The sequence below is a fragment of the Bufo bufo genome, chromosome 6 (genome assembly GCF_905171765.1).
Source record: "Bufo bufo chromosome 6, aBufBuf1.1, whole genome shotgun sequence".
NCBI classification, from domain to species: domain Eukaryota; kingdom Metazoa; phylum Chordata; class Amphibia; order Anura; family Bufonidae; genus Bufo; species Bufo bufo.
Window position 1 is genome coordinate 275,052,305 of NC_053394.1, and position 22,978 is coordinate 275,075,282.

Consider the following 22,978-nt stretch of genomic DNA (forward strand, 5'->3'; position numbering starts at 1 on the left):
CTACAAATCTGCTGACCAATGCCTTTTAAACAGTTGCCACAGATTAAAATTACATTTTAACTGATGAAAAAAATGCTAATTTTTGTCATCACTTTCAATACATTTCTGCTGTAGACTTTTCTTTTTAAGAATACTACAACGCATCTGCTCTAATTTTCTGTTTTCTTTTGATAAATGACATCAATGGAATCATTTATCGGTTTTTCCATCTGTTTCTTTTTTTCATCTGCCATTATATGCTTACAACGGGCTGGAAGTAAAAAAAAAAAAAAGACAGATGGAAAAACAATCCAGATGTAATGAAAAGGTCCTCAAAAATCACTTGTGTGAACTTCACCAGGAAACTGCATTTTGGTTAATAATATGTCACCCTCATGTCCAATTTCTTCCCACTGTATTTATGACTCGTGTGCATTTCATGTAGGAAGACTGGCTGGTGGCCGCTCATCCTGAAGATAAGATCAGTCAAAGCGCTCCGAGGATAGCTGTGCAGCTCAGAATAACACGCATTAGAACAAATTCTCTGAACAATGGCTGGAATCGCTTGGCAATCCGATCCAATCAGTTTCATTATTGCTGGGGCTATATGCTATAAGCCAAGAGAAGCTGCTGTAACAAAGGAGCAGGTTACCACTATTTGAATTACATGAAAGCCTTTGATCCACAGCTTAGACTTTGAAATGGTACAAAGGTAGCAAAGCAGCATTTTTAATATGCAGCAGCAGAAGTTTCCATCAGAGATTGCTTCTTCACACTGAGCCAATATTAGTGCTTATTTTTACATCACATTTGTATTTAGAGAGGACCTGACCCCCACTCCTGACTTGTCTGTTTTAGGAAATACCTGTATTCTGCAATGATTATCAATTTGGGAGCGTATTTTCTTATAACAGTGCATTTTGCCATTTCCCTGGTATTTCCGCCTAGAAATGTATGAATAAATTGACAGCTAAGTGTTACCATTTCCCAGTCAAAAGGGGTGTGTCCTCACAGCCCGACACAGGAAGCACTGATTGGACAGTGTCCGACTGTGCAGGGACACACTCCACCTGGTAACACCCAGCTATTTCTAGGAGAAATAAGAGGAACAGGATACAGTAGATTCCTAAGATTCTAAAGCTGTTATTTTATGAATATATGTATTTACTATAAAAAAAAAATAATAATAATAAAATAGACACGTCTGGAGGGCTGACAGATCCAGCACTTCAAAAATGACTTATTATTATCCCTTAGGATACCGGAGTTTTTTTTAGTTTTTGCGTCTTAATTTTTCTTCCCTATTTGCCTTGAGCATTAACTTTGGTCACATAGCTGTATGAGGACTTATTTTTTGCGGGACAAGTTGTACTTTCTAATGCCACCATTAATTATGGTATAAAATGTAGTGGGAAGCGGTAAAGAAATTCCAAATGGGGTGGAATTGAAAAAAAAAAAATGCAATTCCGCCACCGTTTTACAGGTTTTGTTCCCACGGCGTTTAATTTGCGGCAAAACTGACCCATGCCCTTCATTCTCTGGGTCAATACGATTACAATAATACCCCATATGTATAGGTTTTTATGTCTAATTAGTGTAAAAATAAATGTAGACTTTGATAAAAAAAAAAAAAAAAAGAAAAAAAGAATAATGTCGTTTCCATAACTTTTTTATACTTATGTCTACTGAGCTGTTTAGGGGCTAATTTTTTGCAGAACAATCTGTAGTTTTTTGGAGTGTGTGTGACTTTTTGATCACATTTTATTACTTTTTTTGGGAAAGAGAAGCAATGAAAAAAAAGGCAAATTGGCCATTTTGACCCTTTTTTCCCGTTACGCCATTCGCCGTATTGGAATTTTTATATTTTAATAGTATGGGTTTTTTCGGTCGCGATGATACCCATGATGTTTATATTTATTGTTATTTAGGTATTTATTTTTAATTATACGGAAAGGGGGGTGATTCGAACTTTTATATTTTTTTTATTTTTTATTGAAATTTTTTGTGATGATTTTGAAGCCTATATATGAGCCTATAAATGTTTTTTAATTTTTGATTTTGTTCTATCAGGGATTTTTTTAAATGAAATTTACACGAAGTTGCTCATTTCTTATCCTGGCCTGCCATCTGGTGGCCAAAATAATAATTGCAGTAGGAACACTTAAAGCCTAGTCAGCGAGGCTTAGTGTTCAGCGTAACTATCAATGCCCACATTGGCCGCACGGGGCATCGGTAGGAAGTCGGAAAGCTCGAGCTTCCGGGTTTTTGTACATTTAGATGCAGTGATCTCACTTGATCACGGCATCTAAAGCCTTTAATTACCGTGACCGGCATTATTGCCGGTCACGGTAATTAGCCGCAGGTCTCTGCTATATGAAACAGCAGAGACCTGCCAGCCATGGCGCCCGCTGTACGTGCGAGCGGGCGCCATGTTTACAGATCGCTCCAGCGCCGTACATGTATGGTGCTGGTAGCGAACGGGTTAAAGTGTTTTTCCGAGACTTTAATACTGATGACCTAGCCTCAGGATAGGTCATCAGTATCTGTTCGGCGGGATCCAACACCTGGGACCCCCAACCGATCAGCTATTTGAGAAGGCAGCAGCACTCGTAACGACACAGTCTTCTCTCAGCTATTCCTAAGCCAGTGATAACAAGTTCATCTGTCACGTAGCCTAGGTGCAGCAATGGGGCTGAGTACAATACCAAGCACAGCCACTTCACAATGTACAAAGCTGTGCTTGGTAAACACGGAGAAAGCCATGGCGCTCACAGGATTGCCAGTGCCTTCTCAAACAACTGATACCTGGGGGCCTCTGGTTTCGGACCATCATCGATCAGATACTGATGACCTATAGGTCATTAGTATTAAAGTCTTGGGAAAATCTTTTAACCATTGTACAGTATATGGGCCACTGTTTGGTAAACCATTTGATACATGCCAACCCCTTATACCAAACTATAATCTTCTATTGCCTCTGTTCTAACAGTAGATATAATAAAGCCACATTTACATTCAATAGATAAAAATTAAGATTTGTTGAGGTGGTAATCAATTAGACTTTGTTTCTTCAGTAAGGCCTGTCCTTCCTCAACTCTCCTTTACTTATGCCGTGCCACGATATGTTGCTTCAATGATTAGGTGACAAGAAAATGGTCTTGAAAATGGCTGTCCATGACTGAAACTTCCTGTCCTGGTTATGAAAGAAAGCTCTGCTCTAGAGCACAAACTGCTGCTTTACAAAGCAAATATTCTGTAGGCTAAGAGAGGCATATTCATCAGGACATAGAATTATATCACAAAATGGCACAACATTGGACAAATATACACAACAAAGATACACATCATAGATTTTAATAGTCTTTATGAAACTGTACTATGTTAATTGCCCCAGAATCCTGACTTAATTGGCATCAAATACAGTTTACCACAGCTTTTGTGCCTCAGTCAACAATGGGACCTGACTTAGCAGAAAAGGGTCATGGCCTATATTGTGCCAACCAACAGGTGGTTTAAGTGAAACAAAAGTGTCTAACGATGCACCAAATGTATCATAGAGCATGAGACAGGTTTACAGATGTGCCCCTAGTCTAAGTTTACACTGTCTAAATATTAGATATTATTGGTTAGTCAGCACCAGTTACATGCACTATAGATCCACCAAAGATCACCAGCAGTGTGCGGTTTCATACACTTCACATGCTACTTGACTTTTCTACACTTTAGTTATTGCTAACCTTTCCTAATGCTGTAAACGGTCTACTAAATATGTTATTATAGGCAACGATCTGTGACAAGGAAATGTCTTCTTATATCAGAGGTCGTTGTGTAATCAGTTCTGTAAGCAATGCGGGTTGAGAGCCGCTACGCTGGAAAATGAAACCTTTCTGCATTTATAATCTTCATCCAACAAAACAAACAAATACAGTAGATTTATTGCATTGTGCAGGCAGGACATTGCTTGGACACTGTCAATGGCTTTAGATGTAATCTACTATGGCTATGTTCCCTTAGCATCTGCAAGGCATAGAAACAACCAAAAGCAGCACAGTCGGCAGAAAAAAAGGGATCTAGAAAACCTTTCCACAGCTGCCCTTCATTAAGGTCAGGTGATCGGGCCAATTATCAGTACGATTGTTTGTATGTGCCGGCCATAAGCCTAAAAACGCGAAAACATCCGTGTAAATACAGTGGATATAAAAAGTCTACACACCCCTGTTAAAATGTCAGGTTTCTGTGCTGTAAAAAAAAAAAAAAAAAGAGACAAAGATAAATAATTTCAGAACATTTTCCACCTTTAATGTGACCTATAAACTGTACCACTCTATTGAAAAACAAACTGAAATCTTTTAGGTGGAGGGAAGAAGAAAAAAAAACTAAAATAATGTGGTTGCATAACTGGGGATGTAGCTGTATTCAGAATTAAGCAATCACATTCAAAATCATGTTAAAGAGGAGTCAGCATACACCTGCCATCATTTAAAGTCCCTCTGGTTAACCCCAAATAAAGATCAGCTGCTCTAGTTGGTCTTTCCTGAAATTTTCTTAGTCGCATCCCACAGCAAAAGCCATGGTCCACAGAGAGCTTCCAAAGAGCATCAGAGGGATCTCATTGTTAAAAGGTATCAGTCAGGAGAAGGGTACAAAAGAATTTTCAAGGCATTAGATATACCATGGAGCACAGTGAAGACAGTCATCATCAAGTGGAGAAAATATGGCACAACAGTGACATTACCAAGAACTGGACGTCCCTTTCAAAATTGATGAACAGACGAGAAGAAAACTGGTCTGGGAGGCTACCAAGAGGCCTACAGCAACATTAAAGGAGCAGCAGGAATATCTGGCTGTGTGATACATGTGACAACAATCTCCCATATTCTTCATATGTCTGGGCTATGGGGTAGAGTGGCAAGACAAAAGCCTTTTCTTACAAAGAAAAACATCCAAGCCAGGCTACATTTTGCAAAAACAAATCTGAAGTCTCTCAAAAGCATGTGGGAAAAGGTGTTATGGTCTGATGAAACCAAGGTTGAACTTTTTGGCCATAATGCCAAAAGATATGTTTGGCGCAAAAACAACACTGCACATCACCAAAAGAACACCATACTCACAGTTAAGCATGGTGGTGGCAGCATCATGCTTTGGGGCTGTTTTTATTCCGCTGGAACTGGGACCTTAGTTAAGCTATAGGGAATTATGAACAGTTCCAAATACCAGTCAATATTGGCACAAAACCTTCAGGCTTCTGCTAGAAAGCTGAACATGAAGAGGAACTTCATCTTTCAGCATGACAACGACCCAAAGCATACAACAGCAAGTAGTTGAGGAGCCAACCCGGAAGGAGGCCATTTTAGATTTAGTATTCACAAATGGGAATTTGGTATCTGATATTACAGTAGGGGAAAGCTTGGGATTTAGTGATCACCAGTCAATCTGGTTTACTATAAGTACAGTGACTGAGTCACACCACACAAAACAAAAGTTTTATATTTTAGAAAAACTGACTTTTCTAAAATTAGATTAGTGGTATACGAGTCCCAATCAGATTGGAACAGTTTCAATGGAGTCCAGGAGAAATGGGACTACTTAAAAATGCCACTATTGAATGCAACAGATAATTGCATTAGGCTTGTCAATAAAAGCAAAAAAAAGGAAGAGACCACTGTGGTACTCCGTATAAGTGGCCAAAATCATTAAAAACAAAAAGATAGCATTTAGTAATTATAAAAAAATAAATTAATGAGGATGACAGGCAAATTTATAAGATTAGGCAGAGAGAGGCCAAACAAGTTATAAGAGCTTCTAAAGCACAAGCAGAAGAGAAATTAGCTCAGTCAGTGAAAAAAAGGCGATAAGACATCCTTCAGATACATAAATGAAAAAAAGGAAACAAACAAGGAATTACCAAATTAAAAACAAAAGAAGGAAGGTATATGGAAGAAGATAAAGAACTAGCTGACTGCCTCAATGAATACTTCTGTTCAGTTTTTACAAAGGACAATGAAGGAAAAAGGCCTCAGTTAAGAAGGAAGACTAATGAATCTTTTGATGCATGTGTCTTTACAGAGGAAGAGGTCCTAAGTCAGCTGTCTAAAATTAATACAAATAAGTCACAGGGGCCTGATGGGATACACCCAAAGCTATTAAAAGAGCTTAGCGGTGAACTAGCAAAACCATTAACAGATTTATTTAACCAATCACTGGCAACAGGAGTCGTCCCAGAAGATTGGAAATTAGCAAATGTTGTGCCCATTCACAAGAAAGGTAGTAGGGAGGAATCGGGCAACTATAGGCCAGTAAGCCTGACATCAATAGTGGGGAAATTAATGGAAACCATATTTAAGGAGAGGATTGTGGAACATCTAAAATCCCATGGATTGAAAGATGAAAAACAGCATGGGTTTACTTCAGGGAGATCATGTCAAACTAATCTTATTGATTTTTTTGATTGGGTGACTAAAATAGATGGCGGAGGTGCAGTAGACATCGCTTATCTAGACTTTAGTAAGGCTTTTGATACTGTCCCACATAGAAGGCTTATCAATAAATTGCAGTCTTTGTGCTTGGACTCCCATATTGTTGAATGGATTAGGCAGTGGCTGAGGGACAGACAACAGAGGGTTGTAGTCAATGGCGTATACTCAGACCATGGTCTTGTTACCAGTGGGGTACCTCAGGGATCTGTTCTGAGACCCATATTGTTTAATATCTTTATCAGCAAAATTGCATAAGGCCTCGATGGTAAGGTGTGTCTTTTTGCTGATGACACAAAGATTTGTAACAGGGTTGATGTTCCTGGAGGGATACACCAAATGGAAAAGGATTTAGGAAAACTAGAGGAATGGTCAAAAATCCGGCAACTAAAATTGAATGTTGATAAGTGCAAGATAATGCACCTGGAGCGTAAAAACCCAAGAGCAGAATATAAAATCAGTGATACAGTCCTAACCTCAGTATCTGATGAAAGGGATTTAGGGGTCATTATTTCAGAAGACTTAAAGGTAGTCAGACAATGTCATAGAGCAGCAGGAAATGCTAGCAGAATGCTTGGGTGTATAGGGAGAGGCATTACCAGTAGAAAGAGGGAGGCGCTCATGCCGCTCTACAGAGCACTAGTGAGACCTCATTGAGAGTATTGTGCGCAGTACTGGAGACCATATCTCCAGAATGATATTGATACTTTGGAGAGCGTTCAGAGAAGAGCAACTAAACTAGTACATGGATTGCAGGATAAAACTTACCAGGAAAGATTAAAGGACCTTAACATGTATAGCTTGGAAGAAAGACTAGACAGAGGGAATATGATAGAATGGAATAGCCTTCCTGCAGAAGTGGTAGCTGCAAATACAGTGAAGGAGTTTAAGCATGCATGGGATAGGCATAAGGCCATCCTTCATATAAGATAGGGCCAAGAGCTATTCATAGTATTCAGTATATTGGGCAGACTAGATGGGCCAAATGGTTCTTATCTGCCGACACATTCTATGTTTCTATCCAAATCAACAAAGGAATGGCTTCACCAGAAGAAGATTAAAGTTTGGGAATGGCCCAGCCAGAGCCCAGACCTGAATCTGATTGAAAATCTGTGGGGTGATCTGAAGAAGGCTGTGCACAGGAGATGCCCTTGCAATCTGACAGATTTGGAGTGTTTTTGCAAAGAAGAGTGGGCAAATCTTGCCAAGTCCAAATGTGCCATGCTGATAGACTCATACCCAAAAGACGGAGTGCTCTAATAAAATCAAAAGGTGCTTCAAAGTATTAGTTTAAGGGTGTGCACACTTATGCAACCATATTATTTTATTTTTATATTTTTTCTTCCCTCTATCTAAAAGATTTCAGTTTGTTTTTCAATTGAGTTGTACAGTTTATAGGTCACATTAAAAGGTGGAAAAAGTTCTGAAATGATTTATCTTTGTCTCATTTTTTTACATCACAGAAAACTGACATTTTAAGAGGGGTGTGTAGACTTTTTATATCCACTGTAGGTCTTAAAGTTAACAAGTATGGCATTAGAGTATATAGAAACCTAGGAAAATGAGCTTTATTTAGATACCATTTCAGTAAGACATGAGCAAACACAATGAGATACATTTACTAATATGTACGGGCATTATTATTATTATAATATGCGTATATATATTTTTTATGTAGCAGGCTGATGCAAAAAAGCGTCAATCAACAAGCTATAGTCGATCATGTAGAGTCCATCCGGCAGTGTAATACTAATCTTACACTAGGCAATCTAAAAATGTGCACGATTTATGACAGTGGCTGATGCAGGGTGTTAAAGGTTGTGCATCTTTAGACCTATTAGATGGCTTACTTTGGCCCAGAATTGTGCGCCTGAATTTTAGCACATCTAAAGCCTTGAACCTTCTGCTATTACTCCATGCCCCCTTTCCCTCCTTGTGTCAGCAAAAAAAGTGTTTTTGACAAAAAGGGGTTGTCTTATCTCAGGAATTGATGGTATATCGCTAGGTTATGCCAACAATGTAATATTGGTATGGGTCCTATCTCTGGAATCTTCACCCATCCCCAGAATAGCCGAAAATTTCCAGCAGTCCCAAAGTGGTGAATGGAGAGGTAGCTGTGCATGGATGGTGTGGTGTGGTCTCCTTCCGAAAATAGCCGAGCACGTTCAGAACTCCATTATACATGTGAATGGAGAGTGCACAGCACCATGCATGCACAGCCACCTCTCCATTCACCTCTTGGGACTGGTGGAAATTTTCTGGTATTTTCAAAACTCCCATAGCGATCATTGGAGGGTGGCTGTCGAAGCCCAATGCGCTCTCCTTCACTTCAGGCCAGGGGCCCTTTTTTTGGAGACAGGAGTGGGTCCCATGGATGAGAGCTGCACCTACCTGACTAGCGATCCCAGTGATTTGCCATCAGAGTCTGAGATGGGCCATTCCCTTTAATGGGGTTTTCCAGGATTTTCATATTGATGGTGTCACGATCAGTGTGGGGGGAAAACTCCACACTGAACACAGGAGGGAAGGGGAACCGTAACTGGGCCTGGAAACTAGGGAAGGAACAGGTCACCTCCTAAACAACCCTAACCCGGGCCCTAACTATCTATCAATATGAATAGACCTTGAAGGTAGGAATATTCATATGCAAGATAGTTAGGCCTTTATTTCCTTATAAGGCCCTGGAATGAGGTTAGGACCAGAGAAAACCCATTCCTCCCCAGATGGACGAATGGAAGTCTGCGTCTCAGGCCCAGATACAAACAGGGAATATAACAAACACATTACAATAAGAAAAGACAAGACTTAGCTTAAAGTAGAAAACTGGTAACTCTAGAAGCACCAGAGTACAACCGACCAGCTAGTAAGAAGACAGGAAAAAAAATCTATACACCGCACCTCCAAGAGTGAGAAGCAGCTATTTATGGGAAAAGTAAATTACCAACAAGCAACACCTGAAGCAAGGGGTGTGGCATTCACCAAAACACAGACACAATAAGATCCACAAGGAACCTGTCAATTTAACCCATGTGTTGCCAGTCTCTCTGATATCCTGGTACCTGCCACAAGAACGTCCGTGACAGATGGCCTATCCTTAGGTTACATACAGAGTATAATACTTTAAGGCCAATACTGATCATAAAACTTAAACTTGACTGTTCATACAAGCAAGAGAACATGAAATGACCAGATAAGAAATTTTAAAACCAATACAGTATTTAACACCCCAAAAATCCAATGAAAGCAATGCAATTCCATGCAACCAAACTAGAAGGCTATAATGCAAGGTAACCAGATCATTCAAGCATCTAAGGCCTCTTTCACACTTGCGTTGTTGGGATCCGGCATGCACTTCCGTTGCCGGAGGTGCCTGCCGGATCCGGAAAAACGCAAGTGTACTGAAAGCATTTGAAGACGGAACCGTCTTCCAAATGCTTTCAGTGTTACTATGGCACCCAGGACGCTATTAAAGTCCTGGTTGCCATAGTAGGAGCGGGGAGCGGTATACTTACAGTCCGTGCGGCTCCCGGGGCGCTCCAGAATGACGTCAGAGCGCCCCATGCGCATGGATGACGTGATCCATGCGATCACGTGATCCATGCTCTTGGGGCGCCCTGACGTCACTCTGGAGCGCCCGGGGAGCCGCACAGACGGTAAGTACACTGCTCCCCCGCTCCCCGCTCCACTTACCATGGCTGTCAGGACTTTAGCGTCCCGGCAGCCATGGTAACCACTCTGAAAAAGCTAAATGTCGTCTCCGGCAATGCGCCGAAACGACGTTTAGCTTAAGGCCGGATCCGGATCAATGCCTTCCAATGGGCATTAATTCCGGATCCGGCCTTGCGGCAAGTGTTCCGGATTTTTGGCCGGAGCAAAAAGCGCAGCATGCTGCGGTATTTTCTCCGGCCAACAAACGTTCCGTACCGGAACTGAAGACATCCTGATGCATCCTGAACGGATTACTCTCCATTCAGAATGCATTAGGATAATCCTGATCAGGATTCTTCCGGCATAGAGCCCCGACGACGGAACTCTATGCCGGAAGACAATAACGCAGGTGTGAAAGAGCCCTTAAAATGCTTATCTTAAGCAGTCACCAAGTGGTAATCATTTCTACATAGGTGGCCAATAAATGAACAATGCCAACAAAGCAAATGGCCCTTATAATGAGATTACTTTCCACTCAAAACCTAGACATTAGTCACTGCTTTCCAGTCCTTGGCTGATAAATGGCTTACATGTTTGCTTGCTCACTAATTAGTTCAGTAATGTGACTCTAGATAATAAACAATTAGACCAAACATACTTTGAACCTGTCCACAACTGAATTTAAAAAATTGACTGATCAAAATGGCCACCTTTACTGTGCAGACCTTATATACAGTGAAACCTCTTTGAGATGACCAAAAACTGCAGTGAAAAGTGGACTTCAAGAGGGGTCATCTTCTCAAAGATGATGCCCGGGATGCATAATATGTGGTAGAACTGAAAGTTTGGTCTGGATAAGGAGGTCTTGGACAGGTTTTACTCCTTTACACTGAACAAGAGGGTGACTTTGAAATGAAAGAGGTAGGTTTTATTTGGTCTACTAATTATTACTTTTGGAGGACACTTAAAACCCTGCCTACTTAGAGCACAGTAAACATACTCCAACGAAAATCAAACCTTGCAGACGTTTCTTTTATGTGCTTACTACCAAGTAAATGTATTTTAGAAAGTGGATTCGACACGGAGATGTAAAAGAGTTAATACTGTGTAGGAAAACAGACATGAAACGTTACTAAAACCAACTAATACCCAAAAAGCAAACCATTCTTAAATGCACACCTAAATCTATGGCTCTACTATAGTTTCTAACAAATATACAATCTGCCAAATCTAGGTAGATGTGTAGATCGTTCTGAACTATAAAATGTACACATTAAACCATACATCATACAGACATCTTGGAAGAGTCCTAAATGATTGATACACACCGAGAACATGCTGTACGCACACAAACACACAATCTCTTTATTACACGCTGGTATCCCTTAGTAATCGATAACCTTATGTTAGTTGCCCCGAGAGACCTTCGGACTGGAAAGGGAAATTTACATTCTGGACCTTGCAATGTAAGCAGTTATCCATCACCATTACACAATCAGCACTGCCTGTAATTCAAGAATCTCAGTGTGTGGCAATTCATTTGGAGCAAGCTCTTCAGGCCCCAGGCAATAGGAGGCAGGCAAGCACAGAGTAACCCCACTGGAAAAGCAGAAAAAGATTAGTGTAGTCTAAAAGGAGCAGATACTTCATGGTCCAACGCCTGGAGTTGGCCACGGCTGCTTCCACTAATATACCTGTCTGCCAAGAACACAGCTTAGGCTTATAAATTATTTTACCATCTAGTCCTCTTATTTAGTTGCAATGTTCTGTCACTTTCATGAAAGCAAACGTTTTTCCATAAATAGCAATCCCCTATCATAAGGCATAAGCATATTATCAATCACATCTCTTCGGACAGTTACAGGGACTACATCTACTGCCCTCTAATAACCATAGCAAAAGCTACATTTAAAGGTCTTTAGATGCACATCTACAGTCGGCTAATTCTCAATTGAAACATGTAGACTAAAGGCACTATACAAACTACAGATTGGTGTGGTATTAAAAAGCAGGAAGTGCTCAACCCCATATCCAGTGGTGCATCTATACCGGGGGGGCAGATCCTGCACTTGTGGCCCGTTGCTAATGGCAATCCCCAGCAAAAATGCATACAATGGAAAATGCCTGCAGCGGACCACAAGTACCACAATGGACATCCTACACAGGATAGCAATTGTGTGGATGTAATAAACAGTCAAAATAACATAACAAAAACAAATACAGAATTTTTGGAGGTGTAGAAACTCCTAGTCTGAATGTGCCTTTATTTCCATCTACGGGCAGCATTCTGGTGCACATGTGAGGCCCGGGCTATATCAGCCAGTCTTGGGTGGGGCTCAGAGCTCTCTGCCTCCTCCCATTGTATGCATGGTCACATGCTGGAGGTTACTGGGAGATTGCTTTGAGTCGGACCTTGCGCACCAGTAATTCGCCCACTGGCTCCTGGTATTGCCCATACGGCCCAGGTAGGTTTAGCGTTAGGTTCCCGAGCTACTTGAGAAACCTTGGCGCGGTGCTCGGGCTCAGACATGTCCTCCAAGTAGGATATGTTGGCTAATTCTCAATTTTACACCAGTACGAGGGTTAGTAAGACCGCAGAGTGCACCTGTATTTGTTTTTGTTATGTTATTTTAAAGGCACTATATAATAACTCCACACAAATAAATTTAAATTTTGTTGGGGTTTAATATCTTGAGCAATGAAAACCACGCAATACATGCCAAAAATCTCAGCGGTTCTCCTGGTCTGCATCCTACATTGCATGCCAACCTCAGTGCCTGCACATATCGGCGTCACAAGGCATCCTATCAAGATTGTCTGCTCTACCTACTGGATTCTGTAAAATCTATAAAAAGGATAATATGGGGGTCATTTATTAAGGCCAGAGTTTTAGACACAGGTCTTAATAACCCCCTCTGGTGGATCCACCGAAGTTATGTAGAGGCGCCGGCCTCTACATAACTTTGGCGTATTTAGCACTGGTCGAAATGTAAGACAGCTTCCTTGCTGGCTTACATTTAGACCATTTTCCACGCCTAATACAGGTGTAGAAAATGATGAATAGGAGGGGCCTGCCAGCCAGCCAGCCCCCTTCCCCGCCCCAACCTCGCTCACTTTTTTAGACCTGGTGTGAGCGGGGAAAAGTTGCAGATTATGGCGCTAATAATCTTTGCGCCGCAATCTGCACCAGAATAACGACTAATATAGGCGTATTTCTGATCATAAATGACCCTCCTATATTTATATATTATGTGGATATAATGTGAATAATGACACTGCTCTGTGCAGGCAGTAAGGGTGGATTCACATCACGTTTTTGCCATTTGACATATATGTTAGGGGGAAAAAATAGGACGTATCTCATGCATCTGAGGCATGTTTAATGTATACGTTAAATGGATGGGAAAAACGTGATGTGAACCCACCCTAAAGCTCGCTGTACACTTTAGATTGCTGGCGGCTGACTGTGGACTTGACAGGCAGGATTTCTTCCGAACCTCTGCCATACATATGCATGCTCAAACTAGAATTAATAGGCAGTGGGGGGGAAAGCCACTGCTAGAAACCTCTGACAGTGACTTACCTCCCTTCAAATGGTGGTGTCGGGGGAGTAATGGGATTGAGAAGGCAGGTTATGATTTATCAATTTGCTTATGGGGTGTATCAAAGATTTTTTCAGTTTGAAAATATCTGGCAGGTTTTGGAATCAGGGAGAGTATAGATAAAATCCATTCTTCAAAATGTTTGTCAAAATGTGATATCTCTGTTTGTGCCCTATGGAACAATAAGGATATATCTCAGTTGGGAGATAAGTAAAGGTTTTATTTATAAAAGTAAAAATGTTAAGTTTTCAAACACTAGATACGCATTGCGAGCTCTTCTTCGTCCTATACAGACTGTACTACCTGCAATGCACCTATCATGGGTTATTTAGTGTCTAGTAAAGACGCAAAGGGAGAATACGATTGATCATAATGCCTCTACAATATCTTATATCTTTTAGAAGGCGAACTGGAGAGTATGCTAAATTCAGTATATTCCATTTCACAGAAATTTAACCAAAAATGACACAATATATGATTCTATACAGACTTTATTATTCTCCTCTGGACTCATTCTTTTGGTTGTAAGGATTAAAAGGGTTTTCCAAGGTTTTCCCAACACCCAGGACTTCCGCTGATCAGTTGTTTGAGAAGGCACCGATGCTCCTCGGAGTATAGCAGTTATGCTTGGTATAGTGCTCCGTCTCATTCACTTCTAATATATATATTTTTAGGAAAATAATGTAGGCCATGTATTTTATTGGTATCTGGCATGTAAGGTTTTCAGCAACTTTCTGTTAATTAGTGCCTATACTTGTCCTCTTAAAGCCAGTATGAGCAGGTACTGTCTATCTGGACAAAGGACCAACAGCCTAAAGAAGTGTGACAGATGTCCAGTAGGTGGTACAGTGGCAAGTGGGGAAGGAAAATGCTGGACATTCCAACTACATCTATCAATCTTCAAGAGTTACCCAGAAATTGCTAGAAAACCATAGGGAGCAACCAAATCAGATGTGTCCAGGCCATATTCTAGAAGATTCTAGAACTGGCTGTTAATCACATGAAAGGCCAGGATGAGAGAAGAAAGAGAGAAGGAAGGGAAGAAGAGAGAAAAGAAAAAAGACAGGAGGAAGAGGGAGGACGGAAGGAAGGAGAGAGACATGAAAGAAGAGGAGAGGCAAAAGACAAGAAAACACAGATGAAAAGAGAAGTGCCAGAGAAACCTGGAGGGGCCAAATGAAAGACAGGGACTGGAGAGACCCAAAAAGACTTATGTATGGTAACTACCATATACTGTAGAGTGAGGGTAATTTGTTGTTTAGTTACCAAATGGTCTTGGGATTATCTTCATATTGTCTTACAAATGCATTGCAAGAATAGATCCATCTCTCCGGATGTCATCCGGAGAAACAGATCCGTTATATATTTTTTTCACATTTTTACCGGTCTGCACATGTGCAGACCGGAAGGACAGGCCTGGCATTGCGGTATTTTTAATGCCGGATCCGGCACTAATACATTTCAATTAAAATTAATGCCGGATCCGGCAACTGATCCGGAATCAGTGACTGAGCTGATGACATCCTGAACGGATTGATCTCCATTCAGAATGCATGGGGATAAAACTGATCAGTTCTTTTCCGGTATTGAGCCCCTAGGACAGAACTCAGTGCCGGAAAAGAAAAATGCTAGTGTGAAAGTAGCTTTAGCAATTGTAAAAATTATTGGGTACAAGTCTCTCTGTATGCAATTTATTTTTGTTCCTTTATACTTCCATATATACTAATCAATAATAATAATACCGTAGTAATAGTAATATCAGTATTTCCACACCTTACAATATACATATTTTATAATTTCACTCTTGTGTCTCATTTACTACACCCAACTTAAAGAATCAGACCCAGTAAGAGGGTATATTATATATATATAATAATTTCTTACACTATTAAATTCTCATAAAATTCCTTTCAAGTCTATCCTGTATCAGGATAGGTCATCAATATCTAATCACTGGTATAGTGCTCAGTCTCATTCACTTCTATAAAGGCTGAGCTGCGCCTAGGCCACGTGACCAATAAACGTGTCGTAATTCAACCTAGGAAAACGCTGGAGAGGGCCATGGTGCTACTGCCTTCTCAAACAGCGGACCGGCGGGGGTAATAATAATAGTAATAGTAATATCAGTATTTCCACACTGTACAATATACATATTTTATAATTTCACTCTTGTGTCTCATTTACTACACCCAACTTAAAGAATCAGACCCAGTAAGAGGGTATATTATATATATAATAATTTCTTACACTATTAAATTCCTTTCAAGTCTATCCTGTATCAGGATAGGCCATCAATATCTAATCAGTGGAGACCCAACACCCTGCACCCCCTAGATATGCTGTTCCCTACAGCCTCCGGAGCTGGAACTAGCACTTTGAATAGAACAGTAAACAGCGTTCAGTTCAGTGTGGTGGTCATGCTGCTTTGCAGCCGCTCTATGCCCATTCCCTTCAATGGGAGCAGAGCTGCGGTAACCTAGCACAGCTACTACACTTTGAATAGGGTTGTGTGTACTGCTGTATTAGGCAGATCAGCAAGCCATTGTTGGGAGGGAAGAGTTCCCTCCCGGCAATCGCTTGCTCGCTAGTGGAGGAGCAGCGATCTCCTCCACAGCATGGGGAAGAGAAATCACTATGCCATCGCTCATCCCCATACTGTCTAGTGGTTTGTCAGTGGCAAATCGTCATTAGACAGCACGATGCCCCGCCGGCAAGCGCTGATTTTTAAGCATGCTTAAAAATTTTAAACTGTCCAATGAATGGCTGTTCACTGCAAGATGATCGCTAACAAGTGTTCCCATGATTATCGGCCAGTGTGCCTCTAGGCTAGATGAGGCAAAAAACACTTACAATATATATACATCGTGTAGATGGATAGACAGACGGAGTTGTCCTAGAGTCTGACTGGTCATTTTGCCCTTCAATATACTGAATACATTTCAGCTTCTCTTGTCCTGATGAATCTTATCCCCTTTGCCTCTGTGATATTTGATACTGGTGTCTTAATATACTGCAGCAGCTAATTTATACCTGATGTTATGGCACGCACCGAGGCAATGGTTATTAATGGACGCCTGCTGAAATACAAAATCTATAAACAGCCCAACACTAGATGACATGTGTAGTAATAAACTAGAAGAATCGCTATTAGCATAACTATCTCTATAGCATGGATAGCACAACTAAATGAAATGCTATTTGGTCATAAATCTGTCGCTGGATGCTTTTTGCGAAAGCCAAGCGCTGGGTAAAACAGATTTTTCAGGATTCATTAAGTCTAAATATCAACCCAGCATCAATACTTCATGAGTCTGACTATACCATTCATAATAAAAATCTACTTCATTTTACTATTTCGGGTAATGCTACTTTCTTCCAAGAGAATATTATAGTCAGATCTGATTAAAATCTTTAGCTATAAAAAAAAGTGCTAAACACTAAGCGAATCCATCTGAAAACACCTTGGATCTGACCACCTCAGTAACCCACTCTGCCAAACATATTAGGTGCAAGTCGGCCAGGACCGTCAGTTTTAGCAGGACCAGCCACCCAACTAATGTGTATGGGGGTCCCCCAAGATGGCAGATGTTGGGAGAAAGAAGCATTATCATGTTGGATTTTATATGCCTCATCCTCAGTGGGAGATCAGTAGTTCCCAGAGGTGTGTTAAAGGGAACCGGTCACCGGGCGGGATTTTGTGCATAGAGCTGAGGACATGGGTTGCTAGATGGCCACTAGCACATCCGCAATACCCAGTCCCCATAGCTCTGTGTGCTTTTATTGTATAAAAAAAAACGATTTGATACATATGCAAATGAACCTGAGATGAGTCCTGTACTTGAGATGAGTCAGGGACAGGACTCATCTCAGGTTCATTTGCATATGTATCAAATCGTTTTTTTTTTTACACAATAAAAGCACACAGAGCTATGGGGACTGGGTATTGAGGATGTGCTAGCGGCCATCTAGCATCCCATGTCCTTAGCTCTATACACAAAATCCCGGTGACAGGTTCCCTTTAAGGTCCTTTTACACGGGCCAAGAATCCTCCAGATAATAGCAGGAACGCTCGTTAGCGATTATCTGGCGGTGTAAAGGTGCCGTCGGTTACCCCGATGAATGAGCGAAACGCTCTTCATCAGTTATTTGCTCATTTGTCCAGGCACCTAAATCATCGACTGCCGGCAACAGATCGTGCTGTCTAAACATGTTCTGCTGCCTGCACACATTCATTTTGTAAGGGTACAAGCAATAGCATTAGCGATCATTCCTCCCCATATTGTGGAGGAGATCGCTGCATGTAAATGTTCCAGTCTCCGTCACCGATAAGCAGGAATTGTCCCAAGTAAGGTTACTTTCACACTGGGGTTTTGGTTCCCGTTTGTGGGATCCGTTCAGGGCTCTCACAAGCGGTCCAAAATGGATCAGTTTTGCCTTAATGCATTCTGACTGGATAAGGATCCGCTCAGAATGAATCAGTTTGCCTCCGTTCCGTCTCCATTCCGCTCTGGAGGCGGACACCAAAACGCTGCTTGCAGAGTTTTGGTGTCCATCTGATGAAACTGAGCCAAACGGATCCATCCTGACACACAATGTAAGTCAATGGGGACGGATCCGTTTTCACTGACACAATCTGGCACAATAGAAAACGGATCCGTCCTCCATTGACTTTCAATGGTGTTCAAGACGGATCCGTCTTGGCTATGTTAAAGATAATACAAATGGATCCGTTCTGAACGGATGCATGCGGTTGTATTATCTGAACGGATCAGTCTGTGCAGATCCATGACGGATCCGCACCAAACGCGAGTGTGAAAGTAGCCTAAAGTGTATGAACAGCTTTACTTACTTCCAAGATGTGCTTTTTCAGCCTGAGGCATGTATGTTGGCAAACAGAGCCCTATAGTCATATTACAGAGCAGTAGACAATCCAGATGCTGCTGTATTCTCCGAGAGACCAATTTATATACAAGCTGAGCTGGTTATGGAGAGGTATATAGCATGTGATCACTGCAGTCAATCTCGGCCCTCATTGGTATATGGCATAAGACGTACACAAATACATGGAGGAGGACTGGAGCTGTGGCGCAGAGAAGGTGCGAGAAACGGGCGAGTATAGGATGATTATCGTTTTATAGCCTTTACTGGCATGAGGCACATCTTGAAACAACTCACTACCCTTTAAATATTCTCCTCTGTTTCAGTCTCATATTGCACCCACTATTGTGTCGTAGAAGGATCAGCCATTTTAACCCTCTTCTTTCTCACAACCTATAGTGTTGATCACGACAGCACTCTGCTTGACTTTGTGTTCCCATGGATAACCTTTCCAACTCTGACTCCCTGACAAATCTCTAAGGCTACTTTCACACTAGCGGCAGCCTTCTCCGGCAGGGGAACAGCGTGCCGGATCCGTGCTACCGCTAGTGCACCGTGGAAGTCCGCTCCGGCCCCATTTACTATAATGGGGCGGGCTGGAGGTCCGGCCGCGGCACGGCAAACATGCCGACAGGCAACCGGAATAAAACTGCGACATGTTGTAGTTTTATTCCGGCTGCCTCTCGGCATGTTTGCCGTGCTGCAGCCGGACCTTTGGTCCTCCCCCATTATAGTGAATGGGGCCGCAGCGCAGTTCCAGCTGCATGGTGCACTAGCGGTAGCATGGATCCGGCAGGCTGTTCCCCCGCCAGAACAGCCTGCCAGAGAAGGCTGCCGCTAGTGTGAAAGTAGCCTAAGGCCTCATGCATAACTGATGGAAATCACTGACCAAAACACACTGAAGTGTGAACTCAGCCTAATGGCTTGTTCACACGAATCTATGGGTTACGTTGCCGTATTGCGGACTGCATATGTGGATCCGCAATAAACGGACACCGTTCTGTGTGCATTCCGCATCACGGGTGAGGAACCATTCACTACGGAGTGCTTCTGTGGGGTTCCGTTCCGCACAAAGAAAGGAGGAATGGATCAGTCTCCGGGGCCTCACGAACGTTCTCCGTGCATTGTTGACCGCAAATTGCGGCCTCAATGCACGGAACAGAACCCATACGTGAACAAGCCCTAAGCTAATCGATTCACACACTAGAGCACACCCCATTCTCTTCGGCATTATCATCTCGCTAGAAGAAAATAATTGGTCTTTCATACCCTTTACTACATTGTGCAGTACAGTTCACACTGAAAAGCAAATATTTTAAAGTTGAATAAAAAAGGCATGCTGATAACTAGGTATAATGCACTCTATGCCACCAACAGAGAATTTTAGCAAAATTCACACGGGAAGCAGATCTAGATATTCTAACTTCTACAGTCTTCCTTTAAGCCCAGCAGGCTGCGGCCTGTGAACAAATGCACAATTAAAGGTAGGTGGGGATGTTTCAACAGAAAACATCTGTAGGTGCGCAAAATAAAATGGTTTCTAAACTGTATCCAATACCACGTAAATCATGAAATCTATTTATGCAGGCCTATTTACTCGAGTCCAAAGCTTCCGATTTCATGCAAGCAAGGCAACTATATTACACCGCAAATCTTAGCAGGCAAAATAGAGAGTATTTCTATCCAAAACTTCAAAAATGGGCAAATATAAAAAAAATTAAAAAAGAATAAAAAACATCCATAGTTTATGAAAAATATCTGTTTTTCTACTCTGTTGCAGATACATTTTTGCAAAGCTGACCAGATCTGTTTTCACCATATTGGAGGCAGCCATTACTTGGCTGATGCCACTTTACGACACTTTGTTATTAACAGAACAGACCAAGAAAGTGGACATATGTCGTCAATTGCTTAAAAGCCATTACAAAAGTGACGACCAACATAGTGAGAGATCCTGTAGTTAATTTTGCAAACAAAAAAAAATGGCTGCAACCATTCCATAAAAAACACAACGATCTGAACGTAAAAAAAAAATATATAATAAAAAACTGTTACTGAACTTTGGATAACGATCTGACTTCTGATTTGCAAAAATAAGGGCATTTACATTTTGGGGTAGAAATACTGTCTAATACTGAGAAATGACCGTAAATGAAAAATGATCACAGGCAAAAAAGTCAACAGTCTACATAGCTATCTGGCAACCAAATCTTGCCACTCTAGTGGGGTCAACTCTGTTGGCACAGGCAGTCTGCCCCTTAAAAATGATGCACAGTAGTGATGTTCAGAAGCAAACACATGCTATTGTGGTCAGTACCTGCCAGAAATCCTGACGAGAGAGTTGGGGAGGTGGTAAAGGTTAGAAAGAAGATAAAGAAAACCAGGTAATGTTGGGTTATAAACACAGGGTAAAGACATATACATTTATAAAACAGGATGGTGAAGGGTTATCAAGGGTTAAATCACAGCAATACAAGGCGATGGAATAATAGTCATTTGTGGCTGGGGTTTGCAACAAGGAACATAAATGAGAAGACAGGAAAAAACACCAAATTTATAGACGTAAGTACAACTAAACACCCAGCAGTTTTTACTTACCGGTACAGCAAATAAAAATACATCACAGATTATAACTGGTGTACAGACAGATCATGTCCCAAGCAATTTATTGTGGCTACATGTACAATGGGGTGGAGCAAATAATGCATCAGTACGTTTTACTATAAGCTTGAAAAGTATATAAAAATTTATAAACGATGAACATATAAAAATGGATAAATCACAAAGTCACAACTGTTTGTTTTATGCAAAGAAAAAACACAATCGTTAGACTATGGTGAGGGGGAAGAGCCAATAAAAACGGAGCCCATAGGTCCTCATGTTCAAAATCATATACCACACAGTATACATATTTTTTACTGGATGCCTCTATATGGAATAGCACAGCCTGCAAATATTCTATACCAGTTAGATCAGTCATGGACTCCATTGAAGGTTTTCTATTGTGTCAGAGTTAGCTACTTTCACACCAGCGTTTTTGCTGGATCCGTCATGGATCACCAAAAACGCTTCCGTCATGATAATATAACTGTCTGCATCCGTTATGAACGGATACAGTTATATTATCTTTAACATAGCCAACATGGATCCGTCATGAACACCACTGAATGTCAATGGGGGGCGGATCCGTTTTCTATTGTGTCTTTCATTATGTGTCAGGACGGATCAGTCTTGCTTCGCACCACATCACGGACAGAAAAACAGAATAAATTCTGGTGCATTCCGTTACGTTCAGTTTTGTTTCCAATGACAACGAATGGGGACAAAACAGAAGCGTTTGTTTCCGGTATTGAGATCCTATGATGAAGCTCAATGCCGGAAAATAAAAACGCTAGTGTGAAAGTAGCCTTTTTCGGCCATTGTCAGTATAATGGGAGCCTATGGGTCTGTTTCACACGTGCACTGGGCACTTACTGGTACGTACAGTAAATAGACACTGAAGACCCTTAATGGAGGTCCCTTAGGAGCCATTTTGCAGAATCATTCTGGTCAAGGCATGACTTATTCCTGCTTGAGATGAATGACCCCCACCCTCGTATCCTTTTCTGTGAGTAAAGGTCCCTTTAGATGGGTCGATACAGCGGCCGACTGTCGGCAAGGAAGCGTTCCTTCCCGGCAATTGCCTGCTCGTCAGTGGAGACCACTGCATTTACATACAGCAATCTCCACAGTATGGGGAGGAGCGATCGTTAATGCCATCGCTTGCCCCCATACAGACTCGTTGTTTGCTGGCAGCAGAGTGTGTTTACACAGCACGATTTGCTGTCCGCACAAATGATCTATTACCCTATGAACAACCGTTTCGTTCATTCGAGTAATTGGCAGCACCTTTACACCGCCAGATAAATCGTTAACGAGAGTCCCTATGAATGCTCGTTAGCAATTATCTGGCGATTCTTGGCCCGTGTAAAGACGACTTGATATTAAAGGCTATCTAAGATAGTCTTTATAAAGATATTAGGGGTCATTTTACAAAGACCGACTTTTTCCCCTTTACGCTGTTGGAGGATTCACATAATTTATGACAAGGCATTCTCCTCATCATAAATTAGGTGCACCTCCAGCAGTCCGTGCGCCAGGCGTATAAACTACTCCAGCGCCTAACTGGGGTAATTTTTCACCAACACTTATGCCCGTTTACAGGCGTAAATATTGTTACGTTTATTGGGGCCAAATGTCCTAGCTCCAACACTCCCAAGTGTTGCAAGTGGCGCAAAAATACCGGTGGGACAAAATATTTTCACATGGGTGTTTCAAAAGTCTCAAAAATGGCATTTGCAACTTTTTTACACAAAAAATTGATGTACCTCAGTTTGTAAATGATCATATTGTTTTGGC

The 22,978-nt window shown here is 41.5% G+C and overlaps 1 protein-coding gene across 4 annotated transcripts in view; it reads right to left on the minus strand.

Annotated features, from left to right (window-relative positions):
- MICU1 (mitochondrial calcium uptake 1) overlaps positions 1 to 22,978 on the minus strand; it is a 291,530-nt gene that overhangs the window by 168,170 nt on the left and 100,382 nt on the right. For 2 of the 4 annotated variants that reach the window (XM_040435037.1, XM_040435036.1), the window contains exon 6: positions 20,898 to 20,909. The exons of the other annotated variants lie outside the window; for them this stretch is intronic. In XM_040435037.1, coding sequence (XP_040290971.1) covers positions 20,898 to 20,909 — 12 coding nt within the window. The remainder of the gene's footprint in view (positions 1 to 20,897; positions 20,910 to 22,978) is intronic. 4 annotated transcript variants of the gene reach the window in all.